Below are 16,633 nucleotides of genomic sequence, written 5' to 3'. Positions count from 1 at the left end.
CTACGACACGAAACAACACCACGTTTTTTTTTTTTTTAGCAAAACCACCTGTTTTCCTGTTCTCGATTTTTATATCGAAAGCGAATGGATGGATCATATAATAGTAATAATTGAAATGAATTACTCGTTCCGCGCGGAAGTAACGGTGGACGTAACCATGGACGATGGTGGAGTAGCGACCGTGGTGGCCGAAACGACCGTGGACGGCTTCGATATTGGTTTCGTCACGAAACTGTTCCGCGGCATCTTGTCCCTCTTGCAATAAGTCGTGGTGTCGACGATCGGCCCGTTCGATCCATTGCCGCGCTGCCCCCCGGCAGACGGTAGCTCGATATGGTTGGGATTGTCGAAGCAAGTGGCCAGTTCACCTCCTTCTCCCTCGTTTTCACCGGCCAGAGGATTGCTGGTCACTCTTACCTGCAACGAAATGCAACTCTCTCTCTCTCTCTCTCTCTCTACGCGTCTTTCGTACGCGTCTCCTCCTCCTGCTACGATTCGCTCGTAGTTGGAAAGCGAAACGTAGATCCGTGACGAATCCGATACGATTGTAAATAAGAAGAGAGATACCTGTTGCGGTCCGCAAGCGGCCCTCTCGAGGGTGGCTCGTCCCAGCCAGACCCAATCGTGCGCGTTCGTCGTAGACTCTCTGGGAGGTCTTCTTCCCGACGCCAACTGGTTGGCCGCGGCTCTGGCCCTCGCCGCGCCGGACAGAACGGGAAGCGCGGAGCCGGCCAACGGGGAATCCGGCGGCTGAGGCTTGAACTTGCTCGCGTAGACCACGCAGGAAACGACGAAGACGACGATGGCGAAACAGAAGGCCGCGAGAAGGACGTACATCCCGATCTCGAGTGGACTCATACGCGCCCCTCCGTGATGCCGTATCCCGACACCGCCCATACCTCCTGAAGACATGCCATTAGCTATAGCCGTGCGGTGCTGCCGTGCCTGCACCAAAGGTTCGTGCTCGTGCTTGTGCTCGTGCTCGTGCCCGTTCTCGTCTTTCAGCGGTAGCCCTTTGCACAAAAAACAAAGAGACAGAAAGAGAGAGGAGAAGAGTGAGTGAAACGGTAGTGGAAGTAGAGAAAGAGCGGCAGCTACTTTGGTGGCAGGCTTCGTATCCACCACCGCGCGCGACACCAGCTGCCCGCAGAAAAGCGACACCAACGCCTCGTCATGCAGCACGGTGATGATGCAAGTAAGCGCGCTAGCGTTGAGCCGACGGCAGGTCCACGAATTCCGCCAGGTGTTGTACACCTTTCGGAGGATCGTTCTGGCCTGGCCTCAGTTCGCTAGGGGGGCAAGGGGGAAAGCGGGACGGATGGAGGAAGACGAATGGCAAGCACAACGACGACAACGACGACGAAAAAAGGGAAGAAACGAAAAGAGGATGGAAGAAGAAGAAGAAGAAGAAGAAAAGAAAAGATGATGAGAAAATTCTATCCATCCATTCGATCGAAAAACGAGATAATGATAAATGATTAGGTTGAAGCGCTACTAAAATGTGTACAATCGTGACAATCAACGAGAGAACGAAAGAGAAGAGCGAATACAGATGTAATAAACGACGATAGGATGGGACAGGATCTATTTACCGATTAAGATGTCGTGCAAATCGGGCGCCATCTCTCTGCTGGTCTTCCTCTCCCTGTGATGATGAGAGCCGACCGTCCCACCTCCGTCGTTCTGCACGAATTCGGGTCGATTGGGAAGATCGCTCGAGGCGAAATCCACCTCGACGTTGGCGGAAGCGGTGGCAAGGGTGGCGGCGGTAGCCCTTTGAGATCCCTTCCCAGACCGCCTGCCGGTCAGACGACAGGCGTCCGCCAGTTGGAGGCTGACTCGTAACAAATCGCCTCGTCCCTCGCCCACTGCGATTACTCGCGGATGATGAGAGGCGACCATCGGGGCGAACGCCACTACTTCCGGATCTAAACTCTCCACCAACAAGTGATAATCGTTCACCGCGATTTCTCTCAGCGGTGTTCTCGTACCGTCCGAGAATTCCACGTCTATATCCAGCAGACCCTCCTACGTATCATATACGTTTCGTATACGTCGTGTAGAAATTTCGGAATTCGGTTTCGTCGCCTCCACTCATTTTTTTTTTTTTTTCTCATAAGAAAGAAACGCGACACGCGAGATATTTATGTATATACGTGTAATACCTGATATTGAGCGGTCAACTTCCTCGTGACCGATGTCTCTGCCACGTATCCATTTTCTATAGCTGTGTCGGGGCTGATGGTCAGCTGCAAGCCAGACACCACTCTGACGGACAGCCTGGTGATCGCCACTCGATCGTTACCCACTCGCACCTCCTTCGCGCCGATCACTTTGCTCGTGATCGGCGAGAGGACCTGCACTTCCGTTCTCCCCACACCGCGGCCCTGCACGATCCTTCCCTGCAACAGATCGGCGATCCTCGGATCCGAAACTCGGAGCATCCCGTTCACCAGATCGGTCACGCGTAGCCAAGTTCGACGATTCACGAAATAGGACACCCTGCCTGAATCGTGGTCGGTAGCCAGGAATCTCGCGTGCACCTCGACCGGGCTCTGCTGGAAACGGAGCCTGCAATTGCTCCCCGACGGCCCCCCCCTGTCGATGGAATTGATAGCGTCCCAATTGTCGTTCCCGCGAAATCTCTCTTCCTGCTCGTCCTCCTCCAGGATCACGTCCGCGTCCTCGATGTCCATCGAGGTGTCCTCCAACTCCGCGGCGCTCCTCTTTTTCGTCTTCGAGGCAGGCTCGCTCGTCGAGTTCAAACTCCGCTTGCTTTTCGCCCCCGCCACGTGCTCCTCGGCCACTTTCCACCCTTTGATCTGGCTCAATCTCGTGTCCGCCACGGTCATCTCGAGAGGAAATTCCGGCATCCAAACCGTGAATTTGGCCAGGCCGGTGTACGTGCCGTATTTGACGAGGACGGAAGCGTTGCTCGAGCCTCGTAACTCGGTTCCGTCCACGTACACGCTGCTACAAGAGGACGATACCTGTAACCACGCGTTCCACGATAAGGTTCTTTCTCCGAAAATGATCTCTCTCTCTCTCTCTCTCTCTCTCTCTCTCTCTCTCTCTCTCTCTCTCTCCTCGCAACGTACCTTGAGCACACTCTCGTCCTCCGAGTGGCAGGAGGATTGCAACGTGACGTCGGCCACGGTCCCAGCTTGGCTCACGATGAACACCTTCATCCCCTGCGATACTTGCCGACCCGTCAACACGGCCGTGTTCATCACCTCCCAGTTCTACGGGGCGAGAATTACGAGCTCGATTAAAGCGGCTCCTCTCGTTAAACCTCTCTCAAACTCTCTCTCTCTCATTTCGAGGAGAGGCGGCCCGATCAGGGGACGGACGGATTCCAAGCTTTTGTTTGCCGCCCCTGAACGAGACGACTGTCGGAAAAGTTTCGATGGAGCGACGGCCTCCGAGTCAAATGGAGGGGGAAAAAAAAAAAAAAGGCTTTTAAAGGGCCTCTCTCGGCGAATCTATTCTATTTCATGGCTGCCTATACACACGTACGCGCGCACGTGCACGTAGATCGGCGGTATGAAAGTTATTCTACGCGCGGCCTGTACATCATACCCTTGACTGGCGTGTCTATGTACTTTAGAACGTGGGGCATCGTGGGTGGAAAAGGGAAGGACAGGACGGGGGACGAGAGAAGCCATTTCCAAGTTGGCTTCCGTACAGCCCGCCCTTTGGAAGGAACATCAAACGACTCGGATATTGCAGCGAGGGAATTTAAATCTCTGACCCCGAGCGGCTCTCTATCTCTATACGCTTGTCTCCCGTTTTCTACCACGTCGAGCTCGTCTATTCATCTATCTCTTTCGATCTGCTCCATCGATGAGCTCGATCTTAGGCTCGAGAGGGGAAAAAAAAAAAAAAAGAATAAAATAAAACCCGGTATATTCCGAATATTCCACCCGACTTTTTTCCTCTCCTCTTCTGATAAAATATTCTCTCCACGATCGCTCGATATTCTCTCGATTCGCGCGGATCCGTATCTTTCTCGCTCAACCATCGGACGGAAAATTTTCGCCAAAACGGTTTATCGTTATTTTCCTCGAGCTATTTCACTCGAGATAGGGCGGTGCCAATTAAAGATATTTAGCGATCCGTGGTGGTGGGAAACAAAAGTGGAACGGTGGATCGAATTTCCCAAGCGTTGGCCGCTTTTGTCCCGGCCGAAATCCCATTCAGTTGTCGCGAGGGAGGCTGGTTTTAGAAATTCGTGACCGAACGTGCAAACAGAGAACGGACGGGGTTGCTGATGTTTTAAAACAAACATCGAAAGCGAAACGCGGCCTGATCGCCCATGGAAAATCAAAGTTCCACGGAACTTTAGAAACTTTCTATGGTATTAAGTCGAGTGTGTATAGCCTTCGACTACCCAACTTTATCGGGAATCTCTGATCTACTTAACCCCTTGCACGAGATTTAGCTATGCATTATCGAGCGCCGCTCTTCAAAGGGCTCGAACCGTATCGAGTGGACTTCTCTCTCTCTCTCTCTCTCTTAGCCAGGCTCCTCTCCCTTTGTTTCTTCAATTCGCCCAGATATTCGAACGTATTCGAGACGGTCGAATCCAACGCCAAAATATTTTCCTCCCGTTTGATTAAACGTCGGCGCGAAAATCCATCCACCTAACTCTTGGCGTTGAGCTACTGCCAGCGGTGGGCCAGCAGCTTTTACCTCTAGGAGGAGGGATGAACTCGAGGAGATGAACGAGAGGCGACGAGGGGCGTCTCTTTTAATTAAAAACTTGGGCAACGGCAATTAGAGTTACGGATAATCAAGGAACGGCGCGCCTCCTCGACAGCCTCGAACGAATGTGCAACAGAGTTAATCAACTAATTAATCAATTAGCGAATCTTTCCGCCGATTGTCGCGTGTACACAATCTTATTTACTACTTCGTGCTTGCCGATTTCATGGGATCGATGGACGGTTAAGAAGGAACAACTTTCGTGGAGAAACTTGAGAGCGAAATCAATTAGCTCGGCTCTGTCCAAGTTTTCGAGATCGAAGCAATTTTGCGAATAAATTTCCAATGATAAAAACACGAGAGAAGCTTTGTCTCCGAGGAGAGGAGGAACGAAACGAAACGAAACGAAAACGTAACCCTTTTACTCCAGCTTTGATTCGATTTACCTTTTTGATGGCGGAAAAATCTATCCGCATCTATCGTTATTACTTTCATCAACGACGGCGAGGAATATAATATCCGATTTAAGTCAAGTTTCAAAGATCGCGCTTTTCAAAGACACCAAGTTTCCCATGTTGTCAAAGAAGAAGAGGAGGAGGAGGAGGGAAAAAGTAAAAGTTTCTCGTCCCTGGTTTTTCGCATAAATACGCGCCATCCTCCTGGTCGTCCGTTGCAATTTTCTCTCCTTCCTCCTCCGCAATAGAAGTCTTGGAAACCGTACGTAGTGGTTCGGCGGAAAGGATCGTGAGACGACCGTATATACCACGTATATATATAGGTTGTCGTATCGATCGGCACTTTTGCCAGCGGTTATCGGCCAACTTAGTGGATTCTTTTTCAAGAGATTTCGAGGAGAGCGAGAGGAGAGAAGGGAGGATTGGCTGGGTTGAAAATCGGTTTTGTCGTCGAGTGGTAGCGATATTGGTCCCCTTTCCTCCTTCCCTTCGACGGACTGATTCTTTTATTTTCGAATCGGCGAAAATTCCATCGCGGATTCCATCGTGGAATTTCCACGATGCGTGTTCCAGATTGGTTGGGTAAATGAAAATGGTCGGGTGGTGTCTTCGAAAAATCATGGTGGAATCGTAGCCGACGACCTCTTTTTTCTTTTATCGCCGCTGTTCCGCTTTTATCGCGCGTATCGAGCGAAACGCGTTTTCTCCTTTATTTATCATAGAACGAGCGTTTCGTCGTATACACGCAATCTCGTTTGTCCACGATTCTCTTCGATAATTATTCCCTTTTTCCTTCGTATTTCTGCTTAAAGCTTCAACTTCACCGAGCAACTGTGCGATTTAAGATCACAGTTTCGCGCCAGATAAAAAGTTCGTTCGCCTCGTCGAGTTTGAACCAAATTCACGGGTGTCTCAAAGTTTAACTTGGGGGTATAAGAAGCTCACCTTAGATATAGGCAGGACAGCCTGTATGTCGTCCTTCTGTATCTCGAGACGGACCTGCAGCTTCCGCCTCTCGGCGTGATGATGATGATGATGCTGCTGCATCTGCCTCTGCTGCAGCCTCTGCTGCAGCTGGTCCATCCCGTTCAACTGGGACCCGTTGTCGAAAGCGTAACGCACGCTCCACACGATTCGGCCACCGTCCCAATTCCCCTCCATCCCCTCCTCGCTCGCCTCGAGAAGCATCGTGAGGATCTCCTCCGCCGATCTGCAAATGACAATGACGCGTTCTTCGATGGATTGGAGTATAATTATAGCCGTGTGTGTGTGTGTGTGTGTGCAATGCAAGATTCATTGGCCCGACCGTTCCAATTCCATCGTTCGAAATCGATAACCGCTTCGAACACGCGCATACCGAATCAGAGATTTCGATTTCTTCAGAGGGATCAGAGGCGTGGCAAATCGTTTTCACGCGAAAACGAACGTACGAACATTTATATACGGTTTCAGAATTTCGCTCGCGATACGATCGAGCGGAATTCGCCGTGGGAGCAGCGAGAGTACGTCAGAGTTGTAACAACAGTTCGCTTCGACCGTGGGGAGGAGAACGAGAAGGGAAGCATCATCGTATTTTATCAAGGAGAGAAGAGAAGGTAACGAGAATTTCGTTTCGAACAATCAACGAGACTCGCGCCAAGGGTATTTCCAGTTACAAGTCGGTGTTACGTAACGTGGTCGCGTTACAAAGAGTCGCGAGTGTTTCATCCATCGAACTCGGCCGACGTTAACGGCCGCGTGAACGAGGATCGCGAGCTTGTACAAACGATGATTTGTGTTACGAGGTCTTCCCTATCAATTTTCCCAATTTGTCGCCAAGAACAACCGTTTCTTCGTTCCGTTTGCTCGAGTTGGAAGAATTGTTGAACGAGTTGAAACGAGTTGAATTTCGTACGCGTTTCGATCTTAAGAAAGAAAGGAAAAAAAAAAAAAGAAAAATGAAAGAAGGGAAGACGAGATACATCACAGATTTGAAGAAGAGAAGCGATTGAAATTTAGAACGCAGAGGCAATGAGTCGTAGATATATAGAAAGAAAGATTCGTAGGATAGAGATTGAAAACGTCGATCGAAGGGGGAGAGGGACGAATGGAAGAGGAGCGGTAAATGGGGAAAGGGAAAGCGGGGGATCATCGATCGATCCGAGGAAACGATAGCGAGATCTTTAAAAAATAACGTCTTATTGAGAGCAAAGGTCTCGAGTATCGCGTTGCGTTTCAACATTTTCGCATCTTCGATGATCCAAAACCTAATGGCTAACAAACTGTTTGCTAATTTCATAAAGCAAAAACCACGAGAAGAGGGGGAGGGAAAATCCGCAAAACGGATCGTTGCAGAGGCGATAACGCGCAGCGATTCTCACTAGCTGTTTCGCGCCTCGATTTCCACGCTCCGATAAAATCTCTTTCTCCAATTCTCTCCTTCTTTCTCTCTCCAAACTCCTTCTTCCCTCTTCCATTCTTCCCACTCTTTTATGGTGTCGTTTGCATATTTCCGGACCCTATTATCTCCCTTTAGAGAAATAAAACCTTTTCAACCTGGAACTGCCCCAGCCCTTTTCTCGCGCTCGAAAAATTGTGAGCCTTTAGAACAGTCTTGGAAAAAGGTAGATCGCTTTGGGAAAAGCTTTGAAAAATAGCAAGGCAACGGAATAATTTGTAAGAAAATGTTCAAATCGAAACGTACGGGTGTGCGACGATAATCCGATAATCTCGGCGACTCCGTCTTGAGCGCCACTGATCTCTCGATGCACCACAGTCCTCCTCTCGATCGCGAGTTTATCGGGCTGTCTGGTGGCACGTTACAGAGACGCTATATAAGACGTGGCGGATAGGACGTGCCGACAAGTTCGATATCGCGGACGAAACTGGTGAATTATTTTCGCGAGAGATGCGTCCCATCGAATTGATCGTCGTCGCGGTGTCCGTCGTCCTCGTCTCGACCATCGTCGTCGAAACGCGTCCGTCGGCCGACGCGATCGACCAGCAGAATGTGGATTTGAAACAGCAGCCGGATTCGTCCTCCAGCCAACAAGACAGTAGCAGCGAGGAGAAAAGGGCGAAAGGTAAGGTTAAGAGGGAGGCGGACGACGTTGCGCGGATTTTGACGGAGGAAGAGGGACAAGTGCCCGCCAGGTTGGAGCGATCGGCCAGGAAGAAACACAACGACAACGACGACGACGACGACGATAGTAGCAGCAGCAGCAGCAGTAGCAGTAGTAGCAGTTCCAGCGACGACGACGATAAGAAGAGGTCGAGGAAGAAGAAGAAGAAGAACGAAGACGATGATAGCGACGATAGCGATGACGATGATTGTAAGAGACTCAAGAAGTTGAAGAGGAAGGGCGGTTGCAATGACAGCGATGACAGCGATGACAATGATTGCAAGAGACGCGACAAGTCGAAGAGGAGGAATGGCGGTTGCAACGAGGACAACGACGACGACGACGACGACGACGACAACGACGACAGCGATGACGATGATTGCGGGGGACGCAAGAAGAAGAAGAAGAAGGGAGGCGATTGCAATGGCAACGATGACGATGACAACGATAACAACGATAACAACGATAACAACGATAACAATGGGAGCGAGAACGATTGCAAAAATAGAATACGCATGAGAAAGTACAAGAGGGACGTTGATGGACAGGACAACGATTCATCGAGCAAATCCTCTTCCGAGGAGAAGAATAAACCGCAGCAGTTATGACTCGTTAAACCTCTATAAAAAAAAGGAAGAAAAAAGAATCAAATAGTGGAAGTCTTTTAACAGTAGAAGGCGATTTTCATACTTTATTTAGGATACGAGGGGGAACGAGAAAATTGAAGAGGACTAGAAGCGGAGGAAAGAAGAAACACGCGAGAACGCGGACGAACGTCGTAATTTACGAGGGAGGGGGGAAAAAATGCGGCGAGTGCCGCAATATGTATTCTGTTTATTACGAATTGCTCGTTCGCGGATTAAACGCAAATTAAAAAGAAAAAGAAAAAGAAAAAAATATGTTGTGCATTACGACGTCAATTATTTCATCATAGATAAAGTGTATCGCATCATCGTTCCTCGATATTCTATCAATGTATACGCATATATTTATACACGACTGACGTCGTTTCTTCTTCTTTAAAAATTGTTGTATGATAAATAAAGTGTGCCTTTAGATTGATCTTTATTTTCCGTTTCTCCTCCCCCCCCCCCTCTTTAAAGTTCTTGTTATCTATACGTGGAATTTCGCGATTGAGAAAGATCCCAATCGTAAAAATCGTAAAAATCGTAAATCGCACTTACGCGCTTGGTAAACGGGAGGCATTCTCCTTTCGCCTCGCGGTGAACGTGGCGATCGTGTTCTTCGCGTTAATCTTGCTGTCGACGATCCAGTCCGGGTTGCTGGACGAGGCGTCCAAGATTTTCACGCCGGATTTCACCCTGGCCCTGTAAAAATTAACAAAAAAAAAAAAAAAAAAAAAAAAGATCTTCGTCAATCGCGATATTGAGATCGCGGAATAGATATTCTTTCTTCGTCACTTTTTTTCTCCCTCATGCATTATCATTCGAGCAGGGTGGAACGGTTGGAATTGAAGGAAATTCGACGCGAAGAAACACGGTTCGTGATCGGACGAAAGTTGATCGGCAAAGTTGAACGATTTCCGTTTCGTCGTCGAAAGAGGCGAATCGAGGCGAGCGGCAAAAAAGGAGGCGATTAAAAAAAATTCGAGAGAGAAAGGGTTGGTGGAAGGGACGGAAAAACGGAAGACGGAAGACGGCGATGGAAAAGGGAAACGGTCGAACACGGAAAACGGAGACGGTTCAAGGGTGAAATAATAACCCGCCGCTACTTTTTCCAATAACCGTGAGCATAATCGACTCGATGCACACAACGCGGCAATTATCGGCTCAACTTCTTGGAATAATGCGGCCGGCCGGACACACCTCGTCAATTTTTCCAACCTCCCTCCCTCCTCTCCTCGCTTCTTTCAATTATCGCAACTCGCGCCGACTGCCAACATATCGGATTTTCGTTCGAGCGTTCGAACCTACTCGGTTTTCACGCCCCCGCCCCAATAACATTCCCTCTCGAGTAAAAAACGCAAAAAATTGACGCGATTTGAAGGAAGGAACAGGATGGATATAGACTTACGTCTAGGAATTTTCAATTTTGCATCGGGTTATGCCACGTTTCTCTGTCGTGGCGCGTATCCTCTCGTAGTAATCTCCAGCGTGACATTTCGCGAGAAGAAGAAGAAAAAAAGAAAGAAATATCCTATCCACGTAAATGGAAATACAACTCGAATCGCTCGCTCGCTCTGCCTTATCCTCTCGATTACGAAGTAGTACCGAGATTGGAAATTGAATTTCCTCGAGCGCGATGAAATATGGCCGGTGAAGGTGGCTATTCACCGTTTAGACAAATCGTTTGCTAGGTGGACGAGGGACAGCCTACGTATATTTTTTCTTTCTTTCTTTTCCCCCCCCCCCCTCTTGCGAGGCATTGGCGCGCATACGCGGCCGTCGATCGTCCGCCACTCGACGTGCCCTCCCCCCCTCTCTCTCTCTCTCTCTCGATTCCCAGCAACACCCCTCCGCCAGAAAATCCGGCCGGTTTGTTCTTGTTTGCGTATTTGAAAAATATTTTTCGCTCGTTCGATTCGATTACGGGTCGAGGGTCATCCCGCGCATCACGGCCGCGATAACAAAGATACATGGAACGAAACGTGACGCTCGCTGACATCGATACGAAACGATCGGTGAAAAAATCCGGAACGAAAGGGGGGATTCGTAGTGAAAAAATTAATCAAAGGAATTGCGGGAAAGGGGAGCGAGAGAGGATCGATCTTCTCTCTCGCCCGTGTTCGTGTTCCACGAAATGTATAATCACCATCGGCCGCTATGGTTATCATAGCGAAATCATCGCGCGAAAGAAACCGAATCCCGTGTCAATGAAAGCGCGTGAAAGAATAAATTTGCGAGGAATCGCAAGATTGTGATAATTTGATAAACGATCGGGGGACGCGATATCGAGACGTTACATCAATCAGAATATCTCTCGTTGGAAAGTAACGAGATTAATTAAAAACGCGGATTAACGCAGTGCAGCTCGCAGAGCCGGTCCTTCGATTAGAGAAGCGCGATGCGTTACACGCGAATCGTTACACGAAGCGTTACCCTCTAATCCTCTTCCTCCGTTGAAAAGATAATAATAAGAAGAAAAAAAAATAAAATAAAAATATCAATCCCCGTCGTAATAAAAACGCATTCGTCAAAGGAATTCTTCGTCCCGATTATCGGCGGTCTCGCGCAAATATTTCTACATCCAACCGTGGATGGATGAGAAGAGAGAGAGAGAGAGAGAGAGAGAGAGAGAGAGAAAAGAACTTCTTTTGATCTCGTTCGAAAAATTCGCCGCCAATACGAACAAAATTAAAAATGGAAATGGGAGCGATCGAGTTAAATGTCGAGCCCGATCGGTGGGCACGACGTCAAAAAAGAGAAAAGAAAAAAACTCGACTACGACGACGACGACGACGTCGTTGGCCGTCACTCGAAAGGACATTTGCCTGGCGTCGCGACGCCGGCTCGCCTACGCTCTCGTCCCGAGTCTTTGCTCCCGAGAATTCACGCTCCAGTTACGTGACCGGGTCACGGGGTCGGAGTTACGGGGAAGTTACGATGCGCGAGGATGGCTGCCGTCTATCCGACGCCACGCTAGATAAATATCTACGCCGCGCTCCTCTCCCTCCTTCCCCCGGCGCGATTCGCCCCGCGCCACCAATCGGGTATCGGCTCGTATCTTTCGCGGTTCGTTTACGGGAACCGTGGCTCGAGCGTTGTTGCTCGCACGAACTTTCACGAGCGCATTCGGGTTTTCACGGGATCGAGATCCCCCTCGAGAAAAGAGGAGGGGAGAAGAGAGAACGGGGGAGGGAAGGGGAATTTTACGTGATCCCCTTTACGTTTTCCTTCCCTTTCCTTCCCTGTGCCGACGGTGAAAACGCGCAGTTACAACAGTGCTCGTGTGTCTGCGTGTCGTTATCCCTCCGCTTTCGGGTCAGGTAATATCCTCGTTTTCTTTTTTCTTTTTTTTTTTCGTCGCACGCGAGCGGAACGAGCGAGTAATAATTGGAACTGGAATTTTTCTCCCTTCGCATACCCTTTCTTTCTTCCGCGTATATATATATATATATATATATATTCTTTTTTTTTTCTTCCTCTTCTTTTTTTTTTTTTTTTTTTTTTACACGTAACTCGATACACGATTATTACGGAAAAACAGAAGTCATCGGAGACGAGAGATCGATACGCAGGCGTCGGCCCGTGTTATATACCGAGAGACGGAATCGAAAAGGAATACGTAGCGAATAGCTACGTGTTACGAAGGATCGTGTTGATTCGAGGAAACGGTAGCGAATTCGATGAATTCGATTTACCGGACCGAATAAGTCTTCCCGCGCTCGACAGAAGGGGAACACCGGCCTAGAGAGCTTGTCTTTTTCAAATCGAATTACACCTGTCCGAGGCCGATTATTCGAAGCGAAACGAACGAACCCCCCTCGAGCTAGCCGAGCTAATTGAGTTAACCTCGCGTTTGCTGCCGAATTAGGGTTGCGCTCACTTCAGCGATATTCACTCACTGAAAGATGGCTGCTAGCTGCTAACCGTCCCTCCAAAAGGGAAGGGACGAACGAGGCCAATGGTGGTCCCTGGCCACCAGGGTGGGGCGCGAGAATTGGCCGGTCGTTTGAAAAGAACCGGCGACGCAAAAGGGTGCGCGGCCCTTCGCCTCCCTTTGTAAACCCCCTCCCCTCCCCCCCTTGCGACAAGAATACGAAACGACACGACAAAACGAACCAACCAACGTCGCATCGACGCGATCACAACATTGGAATCGAGTTATTTCCGCGGCCGGCGATCGGCCGGCATTTACATACAAATCGGCGACGTGCAAAGCGGCTGTTATCGGGCCGATCTGGGGAGGGGCGAGGCGAGGGGAGGGAGAAGGTTTCCGAATCGCGTTGATGAACGGCCTGTGCCGGGCTGCGGCCACAATTTATTCAATGACTCGCCACGACTCGCGATCGATCCCGAAACGAAACGATCGCGTGACCGGTCCGCCGCGAGGAACGTTCGCTCGATTAAGCGTCGCAACGCGTGTCACCGATAATTCGACCGATAATTACGAATCGAAATTCGAGAGAGAGAGAGAGAGAGAGAGAGAGAGAGAGAGAGAGAGAGAGAGAGAGAGAGAGAGATCGATATTTCGATAAAGCGAGCCGAGGAGATCCGCGAGCGGATCGCGATTTGGACAACGGTAAATGTCTGGGAACGGTCGGAATTACACGAAATTTCTGACTGACGTGGAACCCGATAATACTTTCTCCCCTCCCTCTCCGTTCTAAAAATAAAACACGGAGGAAGTCGAGGCCACGAGAGATACTCGAGATAAATCAACATTTTCTTCTTTTTTTTTTTTTTTTTTTTTCCCCTCTTTTTAGATAAGATTCGGAGGAAAAACCGAGAGCAGAGAGCATAAAGATTAGCTTTATCTCGCAAGGTCGAGTCGCTGACGTTCGATCGAAACCTCGACTCGAATTTCGATTTTAACGTTAGGGGATTTTTCTCGTTAAGGGATCCAACACGCTTAATCCATTCCCGTGTCTTCTCGCCTGGGAGGAAAGCTAATATTTCCTCCGCCAATCTATTCCTCGATACGATCTTTTCCTATTCCGGAAGCGGTGCATTATCGATCGCGTTACTGACGCGATCCCTGCAGCGTTTCTCCGCTCCCGTAAACGGACTCGACGAGGACGGAGGGGGAGGGGAGGGAAAAAAATTGCCTCGAGGAAATTGATTCCATTCCGGCCGATGGATTCATCGAGGGCGAGGGAAAAATTTCGGGTGAAAATTCGGCTCCGCGAGGAAGAAGAAGCGTCGTCTCGTTTCGCGATTCTCTCTTTCCCTCTCCACGGGGAAAGAGAGGGACGGATACGGTTATCCGTTAGCCGAGAATCGGGTCGAAGGGATGGACGTGAATTCAACCGTTCCTTCTTTTCTTTTCCACGAATCATGAGGACACGAGGATGGCAATTATCGAGCACTCTCGATCCGCGAAAAGCGAGAATTCGGGTCACTGTAGACTCGTGGAGAGAGACTCGTGGTCGAAGTAATGGGACACCGATTACCGCGTCACCAACGACTCCGCGGTGGAATCGGTTTTGCGAGCGGAACGGCAAGTGGCGGGGAGGGGGTAACTGTCGGGGAGTTTACTAACAATGGAAAAGTTGTAACTTTGCGAGGGGTGCTCGACAATTCGTCCAATTAGAAAATTTTTGTCCCTCCCTCTCCTCCCCGCCCCAGTTTCTCCCCCTTCCTCCGATCCCGAGGCATGTTGAAACTGTTTTCGAGGATGTTCGCGCGCGCAAAAAAAAAAGAAGGGGGAGGAACGAAGCGAATTTCGAGCTCGGCTATATTTCATCGCGCGCTCTCCGCGCGGTTTATCGATGAAAAACGAAAAGCGGAAGTTGGCAAGCGGTATTATTATATAGTATCTTGAACTTGAAACGAAAATTCGCGCGCAATCTCGTGCCAAGTCTCCTCCTCTCCCCGTTGCGAAAAGCGCTTCGTCTTTTAATTACTTTTCCAACGATTGGCGAGGAAGAAGAAAGAACGAAAGAAACGAAAGAAGGGACTTGGATTCGGATTTAAAATATTATTCACCGTTCGACTCGAAGTTGATTGCATCGAGAGAGAGAGAGAGAGAGAGAGAGAGAGAGAGAGAGAGAGAGAGAGAGAGAGAGAGAGAGAGAGAGAGAGAGAGAGAGAGAGAGAGAGAGAGAGAGAATTTAATTTCTCACCTAAGGTAAACTGCGATGACGAGCGGCGCCCTTTCCTGCCTCGGATCGGTGATCTTCGACGGGTGAAGGAAGGCCGGGACGTGGAGCCGGGACCTCGGGTAGAGGGGGCCGTGCGGTACCAGAAGCGTGAGCGAATCGTCGGCCTTGAGCTCCTTGTAATCGGCCCGGTTCGGGGCGAGGGGCACCTGGCCGAGCGGCGTGACGGGTTGGATCTGGACCCTGGGCCTGCAGAAGCCTGCTGCCCCGTTGTCGGCCGAGCCGGCCTCCTCCGTCCTCGGCTCGAGCACGGAGTAGGCGACCTGCACGAGCCTGGGCAGGCTCTTGGCGACCTTGACCCGGCCGGAAGCGTCCGGCGGTGGTAACGGCGCCCACCAATCGGCAGGTATGGTGATCTGCGCCAAACAAACTCCGTTCTCCCCGTCCGGGCTGCAGGCTGCCGTTAGGGCGGACGAGGAACTGGAGAAGGAGGAGGGGGAAGAGGAGGAGGACGAGGAGTAAGAGGTTCTCCCGTTGTTTCTGTTAACGGTGCTCCTCGACGGCGTGGCCAAGCTCGCGTGCAGAACCACGCACACTCTCTGATGCCGGGCAAGGAGCAACTGCCGCCTTCCGCCTGCCTCGCTTCCGGCGTGGAACAACACCCTGAGCACGGGGGAGTCGCGGGCCACGCTGTTCCCGACCAGATGGGCGGACATGTCGAGGTGGCGGGCGCCCAGCTCCTGCGCGTCCAGAATCGTCGCAGCCGTCAGATTCCGCCTCGTTTCCGGGCCGGGCAACGCGTCCAATGGATCCGGCACGATGTAGCGGGCGGGCACGGTTTGCTTCGTGCTAAATGGGCCGTAGGTGGCCCGCACCGAGACCGGCTCGCTCGTCTGGAACACCGTGAATTTGTCTATCGAGAGGACGGAGCCCGGCGCAGCCGACGGCACCCCGTTCGACAACGTCCCCGTCGACGGAGATATCGCCGAGATGGGATCCCCTCTCACGGGATAGTACTGCCTCGGTATGTGCTTCAGGAAAAATCCCCCATCTTTGTTCTCGAAGTGAACCTCCACCGAGGCCGCCACGTCTGAAAAAATTCCAATCGATTGCTCGAATTAGCGGAAACTGGTTTTCAAACGAAACTGGTGGAAACGGAAGAGGAAAGGTGGGGAAAAAAAAAAAAAAAAGAAGAGAAGATGGATTACTTTGGATCAAAGACACGAATCGTCCTCCCTCCCCTATCTTATCCTATTCTACCACCTAAACACAAGATTTTCCACGGAAGCCACGGAAATGAATTTCCGTCCGTTATAGGATAGGAGCGTCCATTTTCCTTGATAATTTTTCTTAATAAATCTATAATAAACTCGCGACAGAGGAGGAGGATGTTTGTTGCGTATCCTGAAATGAAGTAATATTTCGAATTTACGGGCCCCCGTTAAATTAACATAGAAATGAAATACACTTTCGAGCCCGAAACAAACTCGGAACAATGTTTCGAGAAAGACCAACTCGGAGAGGCCGCCTTGCTTATTATCGAAGCGGGCGGGAGTTGGCGATAAAGATTTTCCGGATAAAAGTTCGAGTGGAAAGTCGTGTAGAAATATCAAACGGATACACAGAACGGGAGTTAAAGTTATTTCGGACTC

At 50.2% G+C, this 16,633-nt stretch overlaps 2 protein-coding genes across 4 annotated transcripts in view; one reads left to right on the top strand and one right to left on the bottom strand.

Annotated features, from left to right (window-relative positions):
• The window catches only part of dtn (transmembrane protein 132C dtn), a 54,924-nt gene that overhangs the window by 5,734 nt on the left and 32,557 nt on the right, over positions 1-16,633 (bottom strand). The window contains exons 2-9 of one of the 3 annotated variants that reach the window (XM_086907856.1): positions 15,006-16,071; positions 9,445-9,588; positions 6,105-6,369; positions 3,099-3,242; positions 2,166-2,990; positions 1,593-2,028; positions 568-1,013; positions 125-417 (exon numbers count right to left, since the gene is read on the bottom strand). In XM_086907856.1, coding sequence (XP_086763982.1) covers positions 125-417; positions 568-1,013; positions 1,593-2,028; positions 2,166-2,990; positions 3,099-3,242; positions 6,105-6,369; positions 9,445-9,588; positions 15,006-16,071 — 3,619 coding nt within the window. The remainder of the gene's footprint in view (positions 1-124; positions 418-567; positions 1,014-1,592; positions 2,029-2,165; positions 2,991-3,098; positions 3,243-6,104; positions 6,370-9,444; positions 9,589-15,005; positions 16,072-16,633) is intronic. The other 2 variants (XM_086907857.1, XM_086907858.1) reach the window with 2 other exon arrangements.
• Positions 6,615-9,322, top strand: LOC105736007 (uncharacterized). The gene has a single exon (XM_031917825.2). The coding sequence runs from the start codon at positions 8,047-8,049 to the stop codon at positions 8,866-8,868; it is 822 nt and encodes a 273-aa protein (XP_031773685.2). The 5' UTR covers positions 6,615-8,046; the 3' UTR covers positions 8,869-9,322.

The sequence above is a fragment of the Apis florea genome, unplaced genomic scaffold (genome assembly GCF_048593485.1).
Source record: "Apis florea isolate Af1SG1 unplaced genomic scaffold, ASM4859348v1 contig_2989_pilon, whole genome shotgun sequence".
Classification (NCBI taxonomy): domain Eukaryota; kingdom Metazoa; phylum Arthropoda; class Insecta; order Hymenoptera; family Apidae; genus Apis; species Apis florea.
This window is presented reverse-complemented; position numbering and strand designations above follow the sequence as displayed.

Excerpts from the sequence above, each read along its gene's own strand:
- LOC105736007 (XM_031917825.2), top strand. The coding sequence starts at position 8,047 with ATGCGTCCCATCGAATTGATCGTCGTCGCGGTGTCCGTCGTCCTCGTC.